The sequence below is a fragment of the Emydura macquarii genome, unplaced genomic scaffold (assembly GCF_026122565.2).
Source record: "Emydura macquarii macquarii isolate MOO-44397 ecotype Brisbane River unplaced genomic scaffold, CSIRO-AGI_Emac_v2 contig_554, whole genome shotgun sequence".
NCBI lineage: Eukaryota > Metazoa > Chordata > Testudines > Chelidae > Emydura > Emydura macquarii.
In genome coordinates this window covers 5849764-5865245 of record NW_027130691.1, presented here as the reverse complement: position 1 = coordinate 5865245, position 15482 = coordinate 5849764, and the positions used below count along the sequence as shown (strand labels likewise).

Here is a 15482-nt window from a genome sequence, read left to right as displayed (position 1 = left end):
CTCTTTGCAACAGCTGCAGCATGAGCTGGAGTTAGGAATTTTTCTCACCCTTCATCAATCCCTCCCTGGGACAGTGGCATCTTCTCTTCTCCTCATCCTCCTGTGCTTTCCTTAAAATGCAGCAGCCAACACCTAGCTGACAACTGCTGCATTCCAAGAGGATTAGCACAATGGAATCTGTTGCCATGAAAGCCCATTGAAATACACTGAAATCCCTCAGCTGCACAAGGAGTATCATTATAACCAAGTTCACTGTAAGGTTATGTCCACGGTTTCTAACCTTGATTTTGTAAACAGCATCACAGCCACCGTAACCAGTTACACTTACACAGTTCAGTTTGTGTTCACACGGCCGTTCTTATGCCATCAATCCCATTTTGTGCATCTGTGTCTACTATCGTATCTAACACATCAGCAGGGGATCGAGTTTTTGGAGGGCATACACATGGAGTGGCAGGAGCTGCATCTACCATCAAGGATGTCCTGGAGGGATGGAGGACTGGCCATATCAGTTGCACATGGGTACGGGTTCCTGTTTGCATAGGAAAAGGAATGCACTGACCCAGTTACAGAAGAGAGCCATCTGCCAGCCTCACTGTGGAATGGCAAAAGACTGAGCTGCTATGGTTATTAAGAGAGTCCTCACCATGTGGTGTATGAACACAAATGTTTTGAGACATCCATATGAGTAACCTTACAAACTCCATTCCAAGTGGTAGTGTAGACTTACTTTGGAGTGAGAGCCAATGTAGAAATGCTGGTTGTTAAATCAGACTGCTAGCAACCTTGGCTGCATCTCTTAAACTAGTTGGGTTTTGTAGACTTTTTCCTTGATTATACAAGAAACACAATGAAAAGCACAACCGGCCCAAGAAGGCTATCGACTCTGTTTCTTTGTTTAGAAGTAGGCAGCCACTAAATGATGTGATGTCCTTGAGAAAAACAAATCTATAGTGAATCAAATTTTGTAGCCATTTTGACATAAATATTGGTGTCTCCGAATATTTTGTATTTTAAATGTTTTAAGTCCCAATATGTTGGTAAGCAGGCAGAGGGTCAGCAATTATTTCAGGCTGTTTGATGTTTGCCCACATTTAGCCTTCCGTTCTTTTCTCTTTTTGGAATGTCGTTGTTCCCAGAATCAAAGGTGATGGTCTTGCTGAGCAAAACTACTTATATTACAGTGCAGCAGCATGTCCAATGGGTAGGGTGGTGGCTCATGAGTCAGGAAATATAGGTTCTGTGTCAGAACCTGCCACTGACTTGTTGTGTGATGTAGGTAACCACTCAACCTTTTTGTTCCTCATTTTTCCCCTCTGTAAAAGGAGGCTAATGATAGTTTACTGGCCTTCTGTAAAGCACAATGAAAAGCACTATGAAAGTGCTAAATCTGATTAGTCCTTTTTCAGGGTTGTGATGGAAAAAGATGTTTGACAGCTTAGAAATGTGTGGTAGCACGTAAGTCAAACAACGATTTAAAGCATTCATATGTGCCAAAGTTTGTATCCTAAATGTTATGGCCCAGCTGTAGGTTCCTTTCACACTCATAAAGTCCATTGACTTCAATGGGAGTTTTTGCTGCGCTAGGAATGGTGGGTCAGGTCTATAATTTGCAGGTTATTTCAAAGGTCTAAAGATGTAAAGAGACTGTCAGAATTGTAGGGTTTGTGGGTTTTTTTAAACATCATGAAACATAAAACTAATAAAAGTGTTCATAAAACTAAGAAGAAAATCCTTTTCAATCAGTTTTGGGTTTGTATTTAATACAGTGGACACTTCTGAAAGTTTTTAAATTGGCATGTGCAAGTAATTAACATCACTGATATTTGCAGCATTAGGAAGGCTGTGAATACCATGGTAATTTTAATTCAGCAAAAGATAAATATATCAATTTATAAATATAGATTCATAGATTTTAATAGCAAAAATGACCACGGGGCAGTGGTGGAGAAACCAGCATAGACTGATGAGTTAACTTTATTTGTTTATACAGAATCGAAGGATGAAGCATATTTCAGCAGAACAAAAGAGAAGATTTAATATCAAGATTGGTTTTAGCACCCTGAACACCTTGGTGTCAGCTAACTCTAAGTCAGTAAGTTGTCCATGAGTGCTGTGCATTTTTAACCTGGCAAGAAGCTCAATATGACGTTATGGAAACCATCACCCATTCTGAAAAGGGTTGTTAATAAACCTGAAAATCGCTTGTTTCACTGGAGAATGTGAAGTACAAATCAAAGTGAAGTTACTTGACGCATCTATGCCATAGGAGTTTAGGGGAGAGTTCCCATGATGGGTAGAAGAAAATCTATTGCTACTGGCCAGGTAGCTGAGTGCATGCCGCCACTTGTTCTCTTACCTGTACCACTGGTACGATTCTCAAAATTTCAGTGAGTCCTATTTGAGCATGAGCTTCAACTTTAGGGCTCGAGGAGGGAAAGAAAGGTAACTGGGCAGTGCATTCCTCCTTGTTCCTGGAGCTCCAGTAACAAAGACTTGATCATATGTACAGCACGGTAATGCTTTGAACTTAATGTGTGGTTCCTTTCCTCTGCCATCTCAAGAGTGTTTTACAAAGTTTCCTTAATCCTCACAACACTCCTTATGAGACAGGTCTTGTACAAATTTGACAGATTGGTAAATCATAGCACACAAAGATTGTAACCTGTGTAAAGCCCCAAGAGGGTTGATTTAAGTCCAAGGGAGGAAGGAGGGCTTATTGATGCAGCATCTTATTTTTATCTATTGAAATGATTTTAATAGGTTATAATAAATGTAGGCCTTAACATCAGTTGTCATAATTTCAAATTCAGTTTTAAACAGGTTTATTTTTGAAAAAGAAAAATGTGTTTAAATAAAAAAATCTAAGTAATTTATTTCTATCCTGTTAAAGGCACACACAGAGGCAGATCCTAGAATTGAACTGTTTGGCCTTTTTAATAACCACTAGACCACACTCCCATCTGTTTAGTGGTAATGAGAAAACACTAAACCCTTTAGAATCAAATATTCTGAATTATCTCTTTAACACAACTTAGTAACACGTGAAACATATCGAAGAAGACATCACGCCCCTCATTAAGAATTATGAATATTTTTAAGGAGGAAAGTGATTAATGAACATTTTCAGTATTTCCATTGAGAAAGTAGTCAAAATCCAGTTTGGGGACGAAAGGGCAAGTTGCACACAAATGCATCTTTTACGATACCATTGCTAATAAGAGTCAGGATGAATACCTAGCATAATTGCTCTTACATAACACCTTTCATCTACCAATCTCAAAATGCTTTACCAGGGTGGATAAGCAATATGATAAAGGATCAGAAAGGAAATAAAGGAAATGCTTCTGTAGTTGCTGTATTTGGTTTGGGGCGAACTCCTAGGCTGTTAAGATCAACTCCAGAAAGTCAACTTCGTGTTTGTCTTCGGTACAGATCAGCCACGCAATTACACTTCAAAAGACTGTGGAATATATTGCTAAACTGCAGCAGGAGAGAATGCAGTTGCAAGAGGAAACCAGGCGCCTCCGTGAGGAAATTGAGGAACTAAACGCTACCATCATGTGAGGTTTTGGGGGGAATTGTTACCTTTTTTCCATAATGACCAGAGCATGGGGAGCATTCCTTTGGGTAAATAACACTGGGTGTCTGCATCAGATATTATGTTCAGTGGCAGCAGGACATTAAAGAAGAACAGAAAATCAGTGGATCCTTATGAAAAAGCAGAGTCTCAATGGGATGGGCAACACAGTGGCCTTCTGATGACCTTCACTGGACTCTGAGTACTGGTGTATATGGTGGTAGCACCAAAAAATGGCCCAGTTGGTCAGTCCAAATACTCCCTAGGAGTGGTCAGGTAGGATTGTGTTCAAAGCTGTATTATTCTGTAAATCAGAAATCATGTTGTTTACATACGAAACTGTGCTTTTGTATGTAAGCTTTTATTATTGGAAGAAGAAATGTCCCGTGAATTGAGCACAGGATTGGGAGTCAAGGATGCAGGGATCTCTTCCTGGCCCTGCAACTGACGTCCTGTGTGACCTTGGGCAAGTCACTTTAATCACTCTATGCCTCAGTTTCCTCGCCTGTACAATGGTAGGTAGTGATCATTGCCCCCATTTTAAAGCATTTTGAGGTCTGTAGTGTTTTCCATCTACAGAATTGTTAAATGCTCTGTTACGTAACTAGAGTTTTGAGCAAAGCAATAAATTATATTTGTAGTAGTTGATAACATCTATTCAGTTGATTTTAAGTTCATCCTTTAATTTGGGCTGTGTCCTAAAATGATGGGAATTTGAAGAAAATATTAGTGCTTTTATTAGCCTATGAGTTTTTGATCTGATTGCTAGTTTGTGGTTTTTTTCCTTTCTAAGTGGGCCCTGAAAATTACATTGTTAGAGGTTTTACTTTGATTTTAGTTCTATTATTTGTAGTAGTAAAAGCTTAGCAGCTTGAAAATTCTCTTTGCTAAATGGATATGGACAAAATGGACAGGAAAACAGTGTTACACAATATAGGTTACTGAGTCATAAAATGAATGAGGTTTGTCCTCACCATTTTAGTAGATTACCTCCTAATAGGTAGCATCATTCCCATGGTAGTGGTGTTTCGTGCTTGTCTTGTATTAGTGTTTGATTTGGAAGAGAAATTTCTCCTTTCTCCAAAGAGATTTTGAGCTCTGGTGCTTTTCTTTAGTTCTTGTCAACAGCAGCTCCCTGTTACTGGGGCTCCCATAACCCGGCAGAGATTTGATCACATGCGGAGCATGTTTGATGAGTACGTGAGAAACAGGACCCTCCAGAACTGGAAGTTTTGGATTGTATCCTTTTACAGTGTTACTGTACATTGAGTTTATATCAAAGAAAGCAATAAATTGTGACTGGAGCACAGGACTGGAGTTAAGGACACTGGGTTCTAATCCCAGCTCTGCCAGTAACTGATGCTGTGACTTTTAGCCAGTCACTTGTGTAACTATTCCTCCATTTTCTTATCTGTAAAATGGGAATAATATTTTCGTGCTTCCCATGGTGTTGTGAGGTGCAAATCCATTAATGTTTGTAAAACGCTTCAAGAGGTTTGGAAGGAAGGTGTTGTAGGAGTGCAAAGTATTATTGCTATTCATAATTATGGTTTAAAACCTGCTAAAGTTAAGTGAATATTGTCCCTGAGGTTATAGCTCATCTGTTCATTTTTTAAAATGCACCCTGGTCAAGGTAAATAATATTTAAATAACCGATTCCGTACTGATAACTACTGATATTATTAAAATTTAATTTTAATAAAATCACATGTGCTTTCCACCATTTATGTGGTTTTCTTTTTGCTCTTTGCTCAGACTGCTCAGTTTCTCTTTGTGATTCTCCTTTACTGACTGCTCTGTGGAGTTGCAGACACTTTAGGAGAAAGCTAAAATATTATTTTGGCCCTTACTTAATGAAGCCACTATGTTGGGCCTGAGCAATTGGACTCTTAGTCAAATTGTGCAGTGCTTTTAGGCAAGGCCTCCGTGTACTCTGCAACAAATTTGACTTAACATCTGTGGGAAGAGCACAGGATTCTGCAGCATTCTAGTACCTCAGACTGGGGCAGCTTCAGATAAAGTAAAAAAATAATGGTCTGCAATTGATTTACCTGTGAAAATTATTGATAAACTAAGAACAATATCCCATGTGTTGCTTAATTGGATATTATATTTTACACGCTTCCAAAATGTTCAGTTGCTGCAGAATTTGGTATTTTATAGGCTTAAGAGCCTCGTAAAAGTTGTCAGGGAGAAAGCTGGGAGTTTTGGGAGGGGACAATTGGACTTTTGGCACTCAGGAAGATGTTGAGGCAGTTTGGGGTTGTTGGATATTTCTCCTAAACGACCAGCAGTAAAATGGTTGTACTGGCATCTAAATTGGCAGCATGAAGTTTTGGAGTTAATGAAATGAACTGGGCATTTTATATTTACCAGTGCTATTGTCTTAAGCAGTCTGCGGCAGGAATGTTGGAAGAAAAGAATGATACTCTCAGCAAACCACCTCTCACAGATGGCTGTGCCCTCCAAGTACCTTTTTAGCAGTTGGGCTTAATCCTCAACACAAACGTTTTCCAGAATACTGTCCAGTGCAAGTTTAGGAGGCTATCTGCACCCATAGTCTGCAGTGATGGTCATAGAATCATAGAAGGTTAGGGTTGGAAGAGATCTCAGGAGGTTCATTGAGTCCAACCCCTGCTCAAAGCAGTGATGACTAATGAAAACTGTTTTCACTATGGTGGAATGACTGTAAAGCAGTGAGAGAGGTTCATAACATAAATCTGAAAATACCTTAAGGTTTCTGCCACGTAAAGGAGGGAGACAAGTAATCTGATTTTGGGCTGCTGAAGAATAGTTTGCTACATCACTTTTCCAGTTATTTTACAAGGGGTTATAAGCACAGGCAGTCCCTTTAAACATCACAGGAAATTACTAGATTGATCTTGATCATTAGTGTTGGAGGGTATCCAGGAGTATATTACAATATTGAGACTTGTGTCATATTTCCTGTAATGGAATTTGAAAACAATTTTTTTTTGGGGGGGGGGGGAGGGGGAGGGGGAGAGGGGCTGTCAGAAGATCTAAAGATAGTGGTAGCTTCTCCAGGCCACAGATCATAGAACTGAACTACCTTTAAAGCTCCAGACAAGTTAATGGCTACATATTTCACAAGCTGGTTTGATTTTAAGTTTTGGTCTTGTTGGTAGGTTTTGGTTTAGAATTATTCAAATATTTTAACAAATTGCTTTGAATGTCAAGCTTAGTGACAATTTTAGCTGTCATATAGGAGACCCTGATTTGATATCTGCTCCCAGTCCCTGCTACATGGGGCAAACAGAGGCTGTGTGTGCTTTGAAGAATGCAGCCTTCTGCTAGCAGGAGGAAATTATCATATGTTGCTCAATATCTTTCAGCTCATTACAATCTGAGAATCCTGTCCAGTTCAACTCTTTTTGTAGGATTGTAGCCATCACAGTGCCCACCCTTCAGAGTAGAGGAGTTAAGGGGTGAAATCCGTAGAGCTTGGGAAATGAAAACAAGAACCTGCATGTCCATAGCTTGCTGCTGTTAGCACTGGTTGCCAAAGGATTCTGATCAGCAGAGATGTCCCCTAGTGTGGGATGTCCCAAAGTTTCATGTGCTGTGTCTAAAGTTAGTTGCATCATTTTATAATAATAATATAATAAAAAGGAGAGGGACACAAACTCCTAGAACGAGGAACATTTTTCATGATTTCTTTTAAATGTTTTTCTGTTGTTTGCCACCTAAATGCTAAAGCATGATGCTAGTGCATGAGGACCAAGTGTTGAAAGCGACCCTAAGCAGATCAGTCCAATTTCACTATCCATACAGAATGAATTACAAAGTAGACAGACCACATCACTGAAGTTAGATTTTTGTTTTATTTCAACATCCCAAGTAGACATGTTTCTTTAAATGTTGGTGTCCCTTTGCTGGTTGAAGTCCATTTTAATGCCTTCTGTTTTCCACTTACGTTGAACTATAAGGGTTTTTTTTATTAAGATGCTCTGTGCTCTTTTTATTTTTTCCCTTAACCCTCAATGACTTGCAGTTTAGTATTATCATTAAGCCATTGTTTGAGTCCTTCAATGGAATGGTGTCTACGACCAGCTTAGAGGACCTGAATCAGAGCACAATGGCTTGGCTGGATCAGCATTGTTCGCTCCCTGTTCTGAGGCCAAGTAAGTAGAGTTCTAACCGGTGGGAATTTAATACCATAATAATTGTTCTCATACAGTTTCCTCTTGGAAAGTCAGCATGGGAAATGAAAGGAAGGCATGATATAGAATGTGATTTTTTTTTTTCAACGCTGTTGCATTGTTGCAATGGAAAGTTAAGAACTGTTGTTGCCAGTGAAATTCACTTTGAGCATTTCTTGCATGTTAGCACCGAGGAGAAAAAATAATTTAACTTTTGTTTGTAGAGACCAGAAACTAAATATCGATTCAAGCCACAACATTTTAATCCAGATTTCATACACTCTTGAGATGGGGTAGGGGGTCAGGAAAGTGATTTGTCTTATTATGAAGATAGAAGATGTTTGAATCCATGCTCAGTTTTCAAATGCCCTTGAAGTTTGGGGGTGATTTGAATCTGATGCCTATTTCTCAATCCTCCTCCATTATGAAGCCGCAAGTTCATATCTGTGGTTAATACTGCAAAATAATGCTGTCTACGTTGAGACAAGTTGGGATTTTGTTGAAAAGTGCAGTCAGAATACTAGATCTCCACTTTGTAAACATTGTCCTTCCAGCAAAGTCATTATACTTCAGTGTCTTTGATGTTTCATTGTTGAGGCTGCATGTATACTGCAAGAATATCTGTGTGTTTATTTATACATTGCATAAATGATCATTCATCCCTGCTGTAATTCCACTGTGTGCTATGTGAATCTGTTTTCAATCAGACTAATTGTTCTCCTTGATTCTTTTCTGGCCCTTTATTCCAGTGGTGCTGAACACCCTTCGGCATCTAAGTACAACCACCTCGATTCTGTCAGATCCATCACGGATGCCAGAGCAAGCCACTGAGGCAGTTTGTAAGATCAACAAAACAGCTGGGGAAACCTAGCAACCAAAGATGAGGAGTTGCCTATACAAGACATAGAGAACGTCCCAGCCTCACAGACTTATGAGTCTCCTTACAGTGGTGCACTTTAGAAAGGATTCTTTCTATCATGTAGGACATTGTTCAGGGCGTTAGGCTTCTGGCTTCTGAACATGTAGAGATACAATGCAACATTGTCTAATGTTTGGATTCCTCTTCAATACCTGTTAAGTTGATTTAAGTGAGAATGCCAACCTCAGATACGTAAGTAGACTAGAGTCCTGCATTGAGCAATAGAATAACTCCATCAGTGAAGCATGAATAAAATACACAGTGAACATCTTTGTATAAAATGACTTCAAGTACTAAATGAGATGTAAATTTGCTACTACTAGGAACAATTTGTTAAAGGGAAATGCACATTTGATTTCATGAAAGGTAATGTGCTTTTTCATTTTATTACCTAGAGTTCAGTTTCTTTGTTGTGTTACTTGAAAAGTAAAAGTTGATAACTGAATGATCAACATATTAATAACCAAAGGAGAAGAAAGTTAATCAAAGATACAAAAAATCATGGTAAAATACTAGAATTAAAATCTCAGGTTGTGTATGTATCTTTATTCTGGTTCAGTGTATTATTTGTATGTGATCGGTTGGAGGGCGTGCTTTAGTTCTTAGAAGATAAAGTAGCAGATGTTTTCATATAACTTTTTTTTTCTGATTTAGTCATTACAAGTAAGTAGCAGGACAGTTTGGCAAGTACAAGAGAACAGTTTATCTTTAATTTGTGTGAATTCTTTATTGTAAATATAGACATGAATTTCCATACAGGCTTAAGCTGTAAGCTATTTTTTCCTACATGCTGCAGAGTTAAACTCTCCATCATAACACACATGAGCACAGATGATGCTGTAATGCTTTAGAGACAGACACTGAGTTTATAATGCTAGGAAATTGGCATTTTTGTTGTCGCAGAAATTAGATCAGTCCACATATACTCATAATTGATCTCTCACTCATGTATCTTCTTTGCCTATTTCCCCTGCCTCAGTCTTAAACTCTTGAAAGATTTAGGTCACAGCTGTCAATCTTTAAAAGGAGGCTTGCATCCAACATAAAACTTAGAACACAGCCTGTTTGATATCTGAATCATGACATAATTCACTCTGACTGTCACAGTAAGTGTCTAACATAACTAGAGATGGGCCCGAGCTTCACTATTCACTAGCAGTGTGCTCATCACTATAGTGCCAGCAGTAGCCCACGCAGATTGTTCCTGCTCACATTAGGATTAATCTCTGGGAGGTAGGAGGTATGAATGTGCTACTGGTGAATTAGGAGGAGTATGGCCATAAACATTGAGACTCTTGATTTATGATTTGTAGGCCTTGTCTTGCAATGTCTTCTTCACGGCTCTTGTCATGGAAGGTCTGCAAAACTGGCTTCTTTGGTTGGAGCCAAAGCTGGAGCGAAAATGTATGCTCTGAGCCCTCCCTGCTTCAGGTGTTTTTTCATTGACAGTGCCTCTGCACAGACCCTTGCCCCAGTCTTGCTCTCAGCCTGTATGCTGGGGACAGGACTTGGCTTGTGGGTAACAAGTTACTCTGCTGCATTTCTGTAATGAAGTCTATTAAAAACATTATCCCTTATAGTTATCCCCCTTGACCTTAGTGTAAATGTACTATATAAGGTTTAAGTCTTCTCTTTAGGTTTGATGTATCACTGTGGTATCTGAGCTGCTTTTCAATGCACTTTGAAAAACTAAATGATTTGTTGCTCAGCTACTAACGAAAAACCACCTAAGGGGAGAGCTGAACTGTGCACAGCTAGGGAAATGCCTAGCCCTCTCTACTTTCACAGTGACAGTTAACGCCAATAATGTGATTACACAGCTGAGCAATTAATTTCATCTGCAAAAGAAGTGAGCCTTCTGGCCATTGTCTGTATTTTGTATCTGGGTCAAAATTTGCGATCCCAAGGAGTTTTAACAAATGCTCATGTCAGTTGTCATGGCAAAAAAAAATTAAACTTATCACAACTCATTAATAACCCTGAATTTCACCACTATCTAGAGAGGAGTTATTAGGAACCATGTTAATAATCCAGGTAAAGCCACCTAACAGCTTCCGTTGGTACCTTCCCTTCCAGTTTCAAACACAAGCTGCATTGAGATGGTCAGGCCTAGTATGCTAACAGTGTTTAATTAGACAGACTGAAAATAATTTGATATTACACATTTTTAAATGTTTTCAGGGATGTTATATTGGGAAGCAGCTCTTCGTTTTCTCTGCATATAACTTTCCATTTGGAGGATCAAGCTTTCAAAAGCTGCCTATGAAACAAACTGCAGGATTTTCCTGTCCTGAGTTTTTGCATCCTCAACTTTTCAGAGCTGAGTTTTTGCACATGCAGAACATCAGTTGTGGTGGAAATGGCATCTGTGCATTCAAATTGAGAGACGTTTTGTTATCCATATTTATATACCTAAGCCTCACACACAACACTGATATGTTTATAGCTGTGGAAAAACTGCAGTTACAGCTGTAGAGCGAGCAGTTGAAGGCCTTTGAAAATTTAGATCTAGACTTTATTGAAACAGTACATAGAGATGGCTGTTGTTATTAAACAGTGAAGTGGCTTATCTGCATATATACTCAGGTCTAGCTGTTTAGTACAATTTATTAGTAAAATAAGCAATATTATTTGGGATCCATCTGAATAAATGGTGCTATATAAATATAACATCTTTTCTATCGATGCCTAGATTCAGCCCTCATTTTATCAATGATCTTGAACTTCTATCTAACAAAATCTTTGACACAGTGATTAGCTGGGTTCTCCGTCAACTTCCTCATTTACATATCTATCTTATCGATATACACATATATCTGTATGCATATTTGCATGTTAAAATATGTATCTGGTTATTTAGAAAGAAATCTATTGATAAAATGCTCAGGACTGGATCGCTTTTCTGTGATACATTACAGATCAAATCTAGTCTCTGAGTACTGTTTTTAATATGTTCTATGACTGAAGTTGTCTCCAGTCTGCAATGTAGATACTGTGCGTGGTTCTTACCTCATCCCAGTGTAAACTGGGAGTAACTGCATTGAAGTCAATGTGAAGTGCGATCATAATCCCACATTCTTTCAACAAGCACGATGTACTAAAGGCCTGTTTATGAAGCTCATTGAAGTCGCTGGAAGTTTTTCTGCTAACTTCCAGGAGCTTTGGATCATACCCTAGAGTTTAGTCCAACTCTCATTGAAATGTGTAGAGAAAGACATGCATTGACTGCATTGGTATCCTAAAGGAACATGAAAGAATATTGAGACTGAGCTGCTTAAAGTTAGCAGGTTGCCAGTTTTTTATCTAGACATCTACTAAAACCATTGAGTCTCACTGCCTATCTGAACAGATTAAAATTGGACAGATAGGGTGTATCTCGTAAATTGCAGGGGAAATGGACTCAGAACATTTCTGCTTGCTGCACAAAGATTGGCAGCACTTTATTTTTTTTTAATTAAAAATTGCTGACTTTGGCAGGTAGGAGGGGAAAAAGTGTACAAGGGAGAGGAAAAAAGTATAAAGACTTTTCATTTTGTCTGGCATTTACCAGAAATCATCTGCTTTCCTAAATCTTTTGAGTTGAACAAATACCCATGATGCACGGAGACTTGAACAATAAGATCTTGCCCTTTGGTGAAACTTTATAATTCTGAGAACCCTCTGCCACCTAATTTCTGTATCTGAACTCTCATTTGTTTATTTCAGACTCCGTGTTTTACCACATTCAGTCCAGTGACATTGCTTTTTGGGCACTTCAGAAATTGGATTGGGAGTTTATAGACCTGGGTTCAATTCCTGCCTCTGCCACTATTTTGGTATATGAATGTGGGCCTAGTCAAGTACCTCTACCTCAGTTTCCCCATCTGTAAAATGGGGATAATGATACTTCCTTATCTTTTGTAAAGCAGTTAGTATTTGTACAGAGCTTTTCTATAGACCTCAAAGTAGTATTCTGAAGTTATTAAAAGAGATTGACCCAATTTATATTAATTGCAGTATAAATCTCCTCTCTGCTATAAGCTTAAACTTTGTATTCTATTTCTGTTCACCAGCTAAGGGGCTTAAATAACACATCTCTCCCAAAAGAGAATTTCTGCCCAGAGCAGTGACACTCCCACTCAATTTAATGAGAGCTCGTTCAGTTCTTTGTGGTACCAAACAGATGCAAGCTCTCAAGCAGACCCCACTATCTGTCTGCAGTTTACAGAGAATTTCAGGTAACACTTACCATCTATCCCGCCTTCAGTAGCCTCATAGTGTGGATTTGGTTCCCAAAGAATCCATAGTGCCAGATTCATTCTTAGGTTCCCTAAAAACCAAACACAAATTATTGGGCTCAGTACAGGGGTATTTGGGTGAAATAATGGCCTGTGATGTACAGGAGGGTCAGACTAGTTGGTATAATGGTCCCTTCCGGCCTTAAACTCTGTAATCTCTGAACCCCAACACATCAGCTGCTGCAGTTCTCTTAGGGCCTTGTGTTCCCTGCAGATAGCACAACCATGGGAAACAGAAACTAGGGGAGGCTGAGGGTGCAGGAACACAAGGATAAGGGATGCTCTTGGCAGCATGATCCCCTCACAGAATTGTTGGGATTTCTTTACGGGAGATAATGCTGGTCCTATAGGCAGGCTCTGCTATGGCTTTCCTGTCACCTAGGGAAATACCCCCTGAAGGGGGACATTCTATATCAGCAGCTGGAAGGGAGCTCTGTGGACGAGTGTAGATGTGCTAAGCCTCTGTGTGACCATGCCTGCCCTCTGTGAGTGCCCCAAACTCTTGGAGTTTTTCTCAAAGCTTTTGGGCTATGTCTGCACTTCAGTAACACAGCTACGGTGCTGTAGCTACATCACTGTAATGTAGACGTTCCTATGTAGATGAAAGGGGTTTTTCCATCAGTGTAGTTAATCCTCTCCAAGAGGCAGTAGCTAGATTGATGGAAGAGTTCTCCCATCAACCTAGCTCCGTCTGCACTGGGAGTTAGGTCAACCTAACTACATCTCACAAGGCACAAAATTCTTCACAGTCCTGGAGCAATGTAGTTAGATTGATGGGAGATCTAATTTTTAAGTGTAGACCACGCCTTATTAGGTTACTACAGGTCTGGTGCCTCTCAGTCCAGCCATCCCTTCCTCCCAACAGGATGACCTGAATCTAAATAGTGGAGCTTCCTGGGTCTGTGTGATTTTCTGACTAGGGGATGACTTGATTTTGGGACATGTGGACAAAAAAGTCCAGCAAAACTCCAGTCAGCAGCTTTCTCCTCGTTCACTGTGCATCTGTAAGAGCTTGAAAAGGCAAAGACCAATGAGATCACACTGCTAAGCAGGGTCTTGCCATCTTGAGTAAATCCATTCAGTTTGCAGCCCCAGTGTTTGACATTCCAGTACGTGAGTTTGGTTTTAAAACCAAAAATCTCTGTGAGATCAGGCAGGAGTCGGAGAGCAGTTATAGTCATATTTGGTGCCAGGGGCATTCCTGGGTAATAGTAGAAATGTTCAGCAGCATGAAGCTTTTGTAGTTCAGATTACTTGGAAGCAGTTCCATCTTTCCTGTCCATTATTGGATGGTTAACTGTCGCCCTGCTGGTGCCAGCTGAAAGCTACTTGTGGGGAGGGGAGATTGACTATCCAGTATCAGGACAGTTTTGAATAGTTTTTCTGATGTTATCTACACTTTATTTCCAGTGCCTGCTGTTGCTTTTGATTATGCACCAAGATAACGAAGTAAAACTATCCAAGTACAGTTGCCGTTAAATCACATAGTTTTAGGGGCCCAATCCAGCAGATTGCTGAGTGCGCGTCTTTTGACTTGAATAAGATATTTGGCTCAGTAAGGACTGTGGGATTTGGCCCACCCATCATTGTCCTCCAGTAATTTTTTGTCCACTATGTGGGTGCATGTGTTTCATAAGATTTTTCTGCATTAAATCCCCTCCTTCCGTCCACCCACTTCCCATTGACTTCAACTGGGGCACCAGCTCTCCATTTTCTTGTTTATTAAACATGGCATGGTGTTTTGCATTGCTAGAGTGCAGGCACGCAGGTAGGTTTTGGATGCATATGTAAAACCTGGTATGGTTATAGAGTGACATACCAAGGCATTTTAACATAATGGTTTTATGGCTGTTGTTTGAATTGCTTTTATATCTGAACTTAAGCACAGCTCATAAGCATGAATACAATGTTAAGACAAAGTCAATCAGTCAGCGTCAGAAGCAATCCTCCTCCTCCTCTTCAATGATACATTGAACAAATTGCTTCATGTGCTGCCATAAACATTTGCTACAGTTCTTTTTAACTGAATGGGTCTGATTTGTTTTGTTATATAAAAGCTTGGAAGAACAAGGGCTTCACGTGTGCCCTTGCTTTGGCCTTGTTGTATAAGGTTTTCTGTTCCACTGTATGACACAACTTCTACTGTGCTACTGGTATGTAGCACTTTTCAAGCACCTCTGGTAAACCGTGCAATGCAAATTTTTTTATATTTACAACCAAAACAATAAATGTTATTTTTTGGAAGAAAACTCCGGTCATCGTGTGTTCACTGTATATTTTGTTACTGCCTTTATATAGCCGAGGCTTACATGGGGGGAGAGGGGCTCCCCCTCCCCCCTCCCCCCAAAATAAGCTAACCCATATGGAAAGGCCACTCACAGTAGTTGTGCAGATGCGCACAATGTGATTGTGATCTCAGTTCCTTCAGTTCGGATCTCCCTTAGTGGGGTTTGAGCCTCGATTTCTCCTTTGTGAGGTTCATATGCTCTGAGTTTCTGAAGCCTGGCTGTGCTTTCTGGGGATCTGCATGCCCCTCTGGGCCCCTG

General features: G+C 39.7%; 1 protein-coding gene across 2 annotated transcripts in view; it reads left to right on the top strand.

Annotated features, from left to right (window-relative positions):
- MLXIP (MLX interacting protein) overlaps positions 1-15179 on the top strand; it is a 68677-nt gene extending 53498 nt beyond the window's left edge. For both annotated transcript variants that reach the window (XM_067539586.1, XM_067539587.1), the window contains exons 13-17: positions 1994-2095; positions 3436-3563; positions 4696-4819; positions 7593-7722; positions 8490-15179. In XM_067539586.1, the coding sequence (XP_067395687.1) occupies positions 1994-2095; positions 3436-3563; positions 4696-4819; positions 7593-7722; positions 8490-8611 (606 nt within the window). In that variant the 3' untranslated portion in view covers positions 8612-15179. The remainder of the gene's footprint in view (positions 1-1993; positions 2096-3435; positions 3564-4695; positions 4820-7592; positions 7723-8489) is intronic.
- Positions 15180-15482: the final 303 nt, after the last annotated feature.